Consider the following 10,218-nt stretch of genomic DNA (forward strand, 5'->3'; position numbering starts at 1 on the left):
AAAACGATCCCCTCCATCAAAACCTTTTAAACTTCGTCAAACTTAATTAACACCAAAAACACAAAAATGCATGCCTTGCTTTTACTGTAAGTTTAACCATCAATTCCAACAAACATTTGACCATGACAACGGGAAACAACAAAAATAATTTGTAATTCATGGTTGCATCAATTACGCCCTCTCAAAAGATTATTCAAGCAGCACAAGGTAATTTTTTCAAGGCAAAAGAGAAGAAAAGAAAACTTGAATAACAACTTCAATTGGAGTAGTTTATTAAATCATCGCACGGATGTCTAGAATAGTTTTAATCCCATGAAAGCTAAATACAGTATGGACTGTACAATTTATAACTGGCAAGTGAGTCTTTCATGGGCATTGAATGCTTACATGGAGAAAGTAAAAAAAAAGAGCTGAAATCATGGAATAAGTGGAAGGCGCATATAGCGAGAATGAAGTCTAGATCACCATTTCAAATTTTCTTTGATTTTCTCATTATTCATGTCTAGAGTCTAGACGAGAATCTCAAGCCCAAATGTGTTCTCTCCACTGTATGTGACATAGAGAAACCCATCTTCATCTTTCTTCTCATCATAAATCGTAGACATTATGGCTCCTAAAACATTCAAAACAAACATCAGCTTTACTGCTCGGTGTCAATATTGAACTGAGCGATTTTCATGCTGCTCATGTGTATGCAGAATTACCTGTAGGCGGAAGCACATTGTCAACGAATATGAAGATGGCCCTCTCTGCACTTAATTTAATTCTCTTGCGAATGACATAGACAAACTGCCCAACAGTCAAGTCAGCTGGAACCAAATACCTGCATTTGCAATTATTGAGCATGTAAACAATCAATTTCATGATTAACAAGATTAATAACAGAGGGATAAGTTCCTTGTTTTTTAATATAGATGACTGATACTAAAGACTTACATCAAAATGAACAGAGTTACAAGGCAAAGTTCTAGCGAGCAAAGGATACACTGTTTATCTTTTAGAGATTTCTATATAACTTGAGTAATTCCAATAGCGATTTGCTAGAAAGAAAATGTCTGGCTTAACACACTGAATACATGCACGGAATAGGAGAGCTAATTGCTACTAAATAAACAATGATGCTTTTTTCTTCTCATATGATGAACAATTTAGAAAAGAAAATGATTAAGTATAAGGAAACCCATAAAACGAATGAATTCGGCAATTTCTATACAAAGAAAGAAGTCAAGTTCAGACTATAAAGACATGAAGGGAAAAAACCCAAGCTGCAATTAACTTAGCAATGCTTACTTTTTCTTGTCAATATTTGGAATATCACTTCTGTCCGCCTTCTCCACAATCACCTTAGAATCATAAAATACGGTTCAGTATAAAGAGAGATTAAAGGATATGATAATAAGATAGAAAACTATTATGAGCAGCATCTACTAACTTGCGATGCAGAAATTGAACACAGCAAGCAGGTAGCATATTCTAATAAAAATGGTCAGAACATATTTAGCCAGTTTGCAGGTTTGCTTGCTTTTCGTTAGGTTTTCAAAGCTTCAGTTTGCTCTTTCTGAAGCAGCTGAGTTTGTTGGTTCATCCAGTCCAACAACTTTGGTTAGTTGTGTCCAATTTGCTCAAGTGAAGTTTTCTCCAACCATGGTCAGATCTCCAACACTTTGGTTGCCACCACCAACCAGTTTCAAGTGTGCCTCAGATAGCACCATCATGGAGATACTACAAATAAAGATTCTTTGTCATTAGGATTTTTGTCCCAATTTATTCAACATACAGAATTTTCACTAATCCTTTAGTTCTGTTTGCTAAGACTTGTATGCATTTATTAGGGCTCAGGGTGTTTGTAAAGGGAATTTTCGGGGGACTATATGTTAAACATATCAAGACATTTTGTATAACTCTCACTTTTAGCTCTTCATATAAGATTAGTGGTAACCATATTAATGCTTGCAACTTTATGTATCTAGGCACGTATGTCTACTTAGGTATGAATGTTGCAGATTCATAAGAAATATGAAGTGAATTTCTTGAAAAATAAGTATCGGGAAGTTTGTAATTTAGCATGCATCATAAGCTATGAGTTTAATCATATTTTCCTTTGCAAAGGAGTTGTTTGATTATTTATAAGTGAAAGGTTTACTAATTTAAACTTGTGGTAGGTGAGTTCAGACCATTGCAGCTTTATGGTCATTGATAATCCATTTTGCCATTTAAAAAATATGTATTTTTCTGTCAAATTCACAGACATGAACTCTTATAACATGTGTTACATTTGAGTTACAAAGTTGTGCCATTTAAGGGACCCATGTGTATTAGACATGCATACGCACTACTAAATGACAAAGGTAATTTTTCCAACCACAAATACTATGCCGTCAGCAAATTTGGCGCGCTCTACCAAGATCTTTTACATAACTCTCCAATGCAACATAGAACATTTAAAAAAAAATGAGGAAAAGAATATCTTATCATGATGCAGCACTATATGTCCATGTATCGACATGTGTTACATTTCTGAGTTACCAAGCTGTGCCATTTGAGGGCCTCGTGTATTAGACATGCATATGCACTACTGAATCACAAAGGTAGTTTCTCCAACCACAAATACTATGTCATCAGCAAATTCGATTTCCTCTACCAAGATCATTTTTACATCACTCTCCAATGCAACATAGAAAATTTAAAATAAAATGAGAGGAAAAGAGTATCTTATCATAATGCAGAACTATAACACGATAAATCACATCATGCTTAGATCCAGATTTTCAAAATTCCTGAACATGATTCTCATTGTAGGTTAGAGTATGAATATGCAACAGCAGTCAATATGCTCACTCCACACATTTTACAAATTAAAAAATCTTTTTCATTATTCATTCCTTGAAGACTGCAATTTTTTTTTACCAGCAATTATTATTCACAACAAAATAATGAGAAATTTTTCCATCGATGCATAACTGTCTACTTTTTAATATTAGTATCGAGAAATATCTTCATCCAATCATTGTACCTTTAATAAGAATAAAGTAAAATTTTAATCGAATTAAAGGATAGTTGAGAAAGTCCTGCAGAAATGCTCATTGAGTATTGATGCTGTTTCTTCTTTCATTAAGGAACAATAACTTCTATAAAACTGTATCAGATTTCTAACAAAGATGCATGACTGACAAATATACCTTTTCGAGGTCCTGGGTGGACGGAGACTAGCTACACAAGGAGGCATGGAGCCAACACCCATACAGGCACAAGATGGATAGAAAATTTATAGCATGTCTCCTGACAAAATGAGGATTCCCCATTCTATGAAATTAGAAATAAATATTTGTGTTATGTCAGTATTAGTTAAGCTTCAAGGTCTACTAATCATACAGCAGAAAAGTTTTTATTGCCATTACTGGTAACATGGGAAGATGACCAACTACTTCACTAGTTCTCTAAGTCACAAAGCACCATATTGCAGGTCACTATAGATCTCTATTTTATATAGTTGCTAGCATGTGCACAGCCTGCGAGATAGAGATTAGCGATTAGAAAATATGAATCAAATTTGCTCATTTACTCAAGCATATAGATATAATAGATACACGTTTAACTTCTGCAGATTATACTTTAAGCTAACGGTTATTGATATAATATTGCAATCTTGTTCTCTATCTATCGGACCATGTTTAAGGTCCATATTGAGCATGCTTTAAGGTTAAGATTGGACTGAAGAAGTTTTGATACATAACAACAGATCCAGAAAATGATAGCTAGCACATTTTTTGGTCAATTAACCAATGATAGAAATTAGACAAGTGATTTAAATAGTTAAATATATCTCATTGATGAAATATCATAAATTTAATTGAAGGCATTTTATATATCTTTTCCTCTTTAAAAATATTTTCACAAAATGTTAGTGAAATACTGACAAAAAGCCCATGGGCGAGACACAAAGAGCCACCATAGGATGTTTATGATAGGACCTATCTAACAAAACTGAAAAAGATACAGTGGTCACTTGGGGCTAGTTTGGGAAAATCCCAATGGATCTCGCCGGATCTGGCAGGATAAACCAAAGAAAGGCATCAAAGGGAGAGCAAAAGAGGGAAGGAGAGAACAGCAAGATTGCAGCACTAGATCCTCGTAGGATGAAAAAAAAGAGCTCTAAAGGTCTTACTTCTTCATCCTTCCATGATCCAACCACAATCCCCATTGGTTCCTCTCTCTGTTCTCCGACTTCTTCATTTTCTCATCCTGGCAAGGTTTTCTTCGTCTATCCTACTTGACCTTGTAGGATTTTGCCAAAGACACCTTTAAAATGATTTTCTATAAGGGTTTGTTTGGTTGGAGTACATTAGATTATAGGTAATATGACGATTTCTGAAAATTAGTTATCTAAAGAAATGATTGCGGGGGAAAATAAATTTTACCATGTTTGCTTGGTGGAAAAATTACTTTGAAAAACAGTATTGAAAAAAGATTACTATGTCCGGTTGGAGGTAATTTTATATAAGAATATTGCCAAATTCTCAACAATACCCTTGAACAAATAATTCAGGTAATAACATTTATTTTCTCAATCCATTTGTTGGCTATTTATGGCCCACTTACAGAAATGCTGTTAATATTAGCTGTTTCGAATATTAAAATATATTTGCATGACCTAATAAATATTTTTAAATTAATTATACATATATTAGAAAATAGATTTCTTATTATAAATAAATTTTAGTATGTTTTGGTATATAAATAAATATATTAATTATTCATAAATTCTATGTTAGATTTATTGTTAATTAATAAATATTTGTAAATTATTTTTAATAATTAATATTTATTAATATATATACACACTAAATATATTAGTATTTATAAATATTATTAAATAATATATTAGTATATTTATAATATATTAATATAATTAATATAATTAATATTAATTATATAATATAAGTAATATAATATAAGTAAAGGCATTTCCATCAAGAAATGACATTTTCATATTATCCCCACTCGATAATCCAGCGTGGGAAAACAAATACCAGCCTCCTGGTGGTATTTGTTTTACCTTCTCTCTCAAAAAAATAGATTTGGGATTCACCATTTATCTTGCTATCTCTCTCATCCACTTTTCTTACCTAACATAGTAATCTGACATGGGATTTATTTTCCCATGCTAAATTACCCCAACCAAACAGGCCCTAAGAAGGTTTTAAATGGCAGAGAATATTCTAAGTTATTTACAATTAAGCCAAGATGGGCATCCTCGGATTGGAGATGATATGATTGGCTCCAACAAGTTAATGAGTTCAGGAAACTGTTTTGGAGATTGGACCTTTAAGGGAAGAAATGATGATCCAACTTGTTCTCTGCTCTTCTGTTCTCATTACCCTCTCTATATGATTGGTAATCAGCCAATACAGATAGCTAACTTTAAGGGTCATCTACACAAAGAAGTAAAGCACATCTAAATCATTGAAGATCAATTTGCTAAGGAGTGATATGAGGATGTGCTTGGACCTTCCACGATACTTTTGAATTTTGATGATTACTTATTTGTGTTAACCTTATATCAAGCAATATATTCATCCTATGTGTAAAAATTACTTTGAGCATATTCTATATGATTTCAAGGATTTCTCTAAGGTGTCATTAAAGAAGAACATAACCATTGATCTGTGCATCAAGTCAAACTGTAGAAGACTGACAGTGTTTTGTTTTTCATTCATATTTCTCTAGTATTATAAGAAAAACACCAGGGGATGGGGCCCATGGGTCTCCACCCCTACTAGAGAAATATTCTATATTTCACTAGTATTATATGAAAAACACCTCTACTCCCTGAGTTTGACTATGGACACTAACTTTTTTCTCCATCTGAGAACCAAGAGTCATGAGTTGTGGGCCATGGCAATCTATTTTGTTCCCCTTGCACAAGCTAAATACTAGTTTTAGAATAAATATATGCTTTTATATTCAGCATAAAATAACTGCAAAGGAGAGAAGCTAGCAATAAGAGATTATACAGGGAGCATATTTATCAAAAGTATCCCAAAAAAAATGATAAGTGGGATCAAGACATCCACCAAATGTTCTCTTCTCTTGAATAAACCATGTGCACCATGTGTCAAATACTAATAACAATATAATGCCATCTATAGGTCAAAAGCAGAGAAATCCCTAGCTAAGAAAAAGAATCCACAAACCTAGATGTGAAAACCAATTGCAAAATGCATGGGATCGCATTTCAACCTAAACAAGTGCAATGAGTAACCCATGCTGATAGATGAATGTTAGATAACCAGCCCAAATACAATTGATTTAATAGTTTTTGGCCATTACACAATTGACCAAGTCATTTGATATGGATACCTTTTGGACTGATAAATTTTAACCAGAATTTAACAATGAGGAAAGAAAGAAAGATGAGAAAAAATGAATAATGCATATTTTTATTTGAGATACTTCATATTGATTCGTAAGTGTACCATATGGAACTCCTGTGTGAACAAGTAGCGGATGTTGTTAACAGAGCTCAAAAGCTGGAGCAAGTCAGCAAATTTTAACATTATTGAGCAGGACAGTAACTCATGAATGAGTAATAATTATATCTAAGCACGCCCATCTAACAGAATGCTTGAATTCAGGATTGAAAAGGAAGAGTAGGGTGAGAACAGAATTTCAATGTTTCATCAAAAGAGTTTAGAAACCATGGAAGGTCGGGAGGAACATCAAGAATGAGAATGGAGTTTTCAATGTTTCATCAAAAGAGTTTAGAATCCATGGAAGGTCAGGAGGAACATCAAGTGGAAGTTACTAAGCCCTCGATGAACGTAGTCTAGCAGACAAGTCACTTTAAATGGTTGTATACAATATATGTTGAAATTTGAAAATGCTCCCAAATGGTTTAAACTTTAAAGTTTTAAGAATTTCTTCAATTTCAAATGCTGACATCTGCCTTATCATATAGTAAGTGTGGTCTAACATGCATAGGTGTAACAAGGGAACTAAACTGCAACTTTGTGATAGAAAAAGAAAGATTTTTCATCATCCTATTATGTACACTTATGTCTTAAGTGACTAATAATATCCTTCAGGCCAAAGGATTTTTTGTTGCCCTGTACCTTAATGCAAAATATTTTATAATGTATTAGCACACAATCGATTGACTTGCTCTCTGAGCATTAATTGTGTGCTTTTTTTTTGAATAACTTAACATCATGTCCTTCACTTTACTTTTATTCAGATGTACACATCAAAGAAAATCCACCTAAATTGGTTCGAGTATGGAGAGATATTCCAAAATGATTTCTTTTCGAAGATGCACAGGATCATTGTAAAAAGCAAGATATATGAAATATCAAACCTAGTATCATCTGGGTACTACATACAACATATGTGATGCTAAATAGGAGGGGATCAATATCAATGATAAAAAATTGAATTTATAGGAGGAAAATCATCCTGAAACATGAAAGCATTTGACTATGTGCTTCCCTTTCATTCAAAACAAATACCTCTGTAGACTTTCATAAAATAAGTTAATACTCTCAGATTTCCCAGAAATATATTGAGATTTTGATCTCCTAAGAAGCCCACGACTTTTCATTTACATTATCAGTTCACTGAGGCTGGCTCTTCATCTACTTAAAATTGAAACGACGTTTGCCCGAGAACTCATCATCGAGTCATGGTCAATGCAAAAGTTGATGTTAAAAATCTAGCTAGATTTTTCAATCCCTAGTATTCTTACCTGCTCTATGTATGAGGCTCATTATCCCAAACCAACATGACTATCTTTAAGGAATTGATGTCATAAATATCTGTGATTAACATATATTGATTTGTTTGGCCATCTATGGTCGTGACAATATAGATAAGGTAATAGCACGTGACAATATAGATAAGGTAATAGCAAGAAGTACAGATCATAATCCATATCATAATTAGACTTGTAATCACTCTATAAGGTATAAGCATATTAATTTGGTGCGAAGTTACAACGCACTTTCTAGCTTTACTGAATCAGCTTTTCATTAAAATACTTGATATTGGATATTCATTGTAAATTGGCAAAGAATCTAAATCTGTGTTAATAAATAATTGCTCAAATCACAAGATACACTAGACATCACTTCCTCATATAATTTATGCTCCAGGAGATTGGACAACCAATAAAAATCTACTAAATAGTTCCTAGTAAATCACCCTTTTTAGTATGACACCAATCAATAATGAACTTAGGGTAAAGAAGTAAATGAAAAATTCAAATGGCAAATCTGTTGAATTCACAAACAAAAGAAAAAAAGCAAAAGACAGAGAAAACTGTGCATGTGAAAGTTACAGGTATATAATTCTGATCCCACTAGGGATGGTACTCGCATACGTATTCAATAAGGCATATGTAGCTTGAAAAACAGGAACGACATGTAACTGCACACTGGCTGAATGAGCGTACATGCCATCAACATAAATTAAACATGCTCATGCAACCAAGAATTCAGTAACATCTAATACTCTTCTTTAGTTTTACTGCCAAGTGGTTTTTATCTGCTTTTCAAGTGATTATGATATATGGCCATAAGCATAACCATAACAATGCAGCCCATTCAACTTATATGGGGTCAAATCCATGACCACAACCACAACAAGCAAGTCAAAATTATAGAGATTTAATAGCAGTAAGAACCTTCATGGTGAAAGTGAGGAATGATAGTTAGAACCAAAACTATGTAATTCCTTGACATGCAATGCCCTTTCTCAAACTAGACTAAAAAGAATGTGAGCGATAAAAGGGATTCTGCAATAACACACACACACATATATATATATAGGGCAGGATTATTTTACAGACAACATCACAACTATTACTGAAAAAGGATGACAGAGTTCCATGTGTGATCGACCAATATGTTCACTGCCTAACGTAGAATTTTACATCAAAATGTTATGACAACCAACAAGCCTGAGTCTCAAAATTCAACCTTTACTAAAACTAGTTTACAGGTAGCAAGAATTGTGAAAGCCCCTCAAAACAATTAAGCTCATAGAGAAATCTGAAAAATGTGGGGCGAAACATATAGGGAAAAAAATAATCCTTACGGGAATTCTATCCGGGTACTTCTCCCTGATCCTAGCAGCCTCCGCCCGTCTCTTCTCTGCAACTAAACCAAATTATCGACGAAAACCAGATTCATTAAAAAGTAAAAAGGCACAATTACATCATGACATCAGTTACACACCAAGGTCATGATCTTGCTTGAAGGAACTCCTCGCCATTTACCCTGCAACTAATCCACAACGAAAGAAAACAATCAACAAAAGGGGGAAAGAGGGGGAAATGTCGCCTTTTATTCAATCTAACCAAACCCACGAGACAAGAACTCCAAAGAAAAGAAAAAACAAACAAACCAAACCCTAATTTTGAAAAAAAAAAATCGAACTTTTTGATCAACCAGATTGCGCAAACCCAATCATTAAAAGCGAACTAAAAAAAAACGAAAGAAAGTCTAAGAAGATTAGTATCTAAATTCGAAAGAGAAAATAATCGCACCACCAAAGAATACAAAAAAAATAATCCACGGAAGGAGAGGGGGAAGGGAAGAGGCGGAGAAGTCCAAAGCGTTTTGGAATTGAAGCAGAAGAGAAGCTTTAATTATAGATATGTATATATATATACATAGCTCTATATATTTTTTATCAATTAATTATTTATATTTATACGATGGTTGCGTTTGGATAAAGATCAGAGAAGAAGAAGAAGAATGGGGACAACCTAACTTGCTTGGAACTGCTTATTTTCGGGTGAAAGTCAGCGTCCGCAACCACCGCACCGCCCACCCTACTTATCGCTGTATACATACATACATATATACATACATACATATATATATATATATATATACATATATATATATATACACACACACACATATATACATACATACATACACCCATATGTGTGTATATATATATGTATATATATATATATATATGTATATATGTATCTGTATATGTATATGTGTATATGTATATGTATATGTGTATGTGTATGTGTATATGTATATATATATATATCTATATATATATAGGGATGATTGGATTTACAGAAATTTACCTATGAGCCATTGTAACTATAGAAGGATAATTCTAATTAAAATAAGTTTTGGATATTAAAAATTTTAATGAAAGTTTTAAAGTTGAAAACTTATTAATTTTCATAAAATTTTA

The 10,218-nt window shown here is 33.1% G+C and overlaps 1 protein-coding gene across 7 annotated transcripts; it reads right to left on the reverse strand.

Annotated features, from left to right (window-relative positions):
• Positions 1–243: 243 nt before the first annotated feature.
• Positions 244–9,832, reverse strand: LOC103720683 (autophagy-related protein 8f). Of its 7 annotated transcripts, none has more exons than XM_089927796.1 (6): positions 9,764–9,832; positions 9,231–9,278; positions 9,091–9,146; positions 1,291–1,343; positions 705–823; positions 244–613 (listed from the first exon to the last, which is right to left on the reverse strand). In XM_089927796.1, exons 2-6 carry the CDS (start codon positions 9,265–9,267, stop codon positions 510–512), a joined length of 369 nt encoding a protein of 122 aa, XP_089783922.1. In that variant the 5' UTR covers positions 9,268–9,278; positions 9,764–9,832; the 3' UTR covers positions 244–509. The 7 variants fall into 7 exon arrangements, with proteins under 7 accessions (XP_089783922.1, XP_008808733.1, XP_089783923.1 ...); XM_008810511.6 differs by having other exon boundaries at positions 9,769–9,831; XM_089927797.1 differs by having other exon boundaries at positions 9,231–9,272; positions 9,764–9,812.
• Between the last annotated feature and the right edge of the window lie 386 nt (positions 9,833–10,218).

This window comes from Phoenix dactylifera, chromosome 16 (genome assembly GCF_051530095.1).
Source record: "Phoenix dactylifera cultivar Ajwa chromosome 16, Ajwa_hap1_PhDact_Kaust_v1.1, whole genome shotgun sequence".
Taxonomy (NCBI): Eukaryota; Viridiplantae; Streptophyta; class Magnoliopsida; order Arecales; family Arecaceae; genus Phoenix; species Phoenix dactylifera.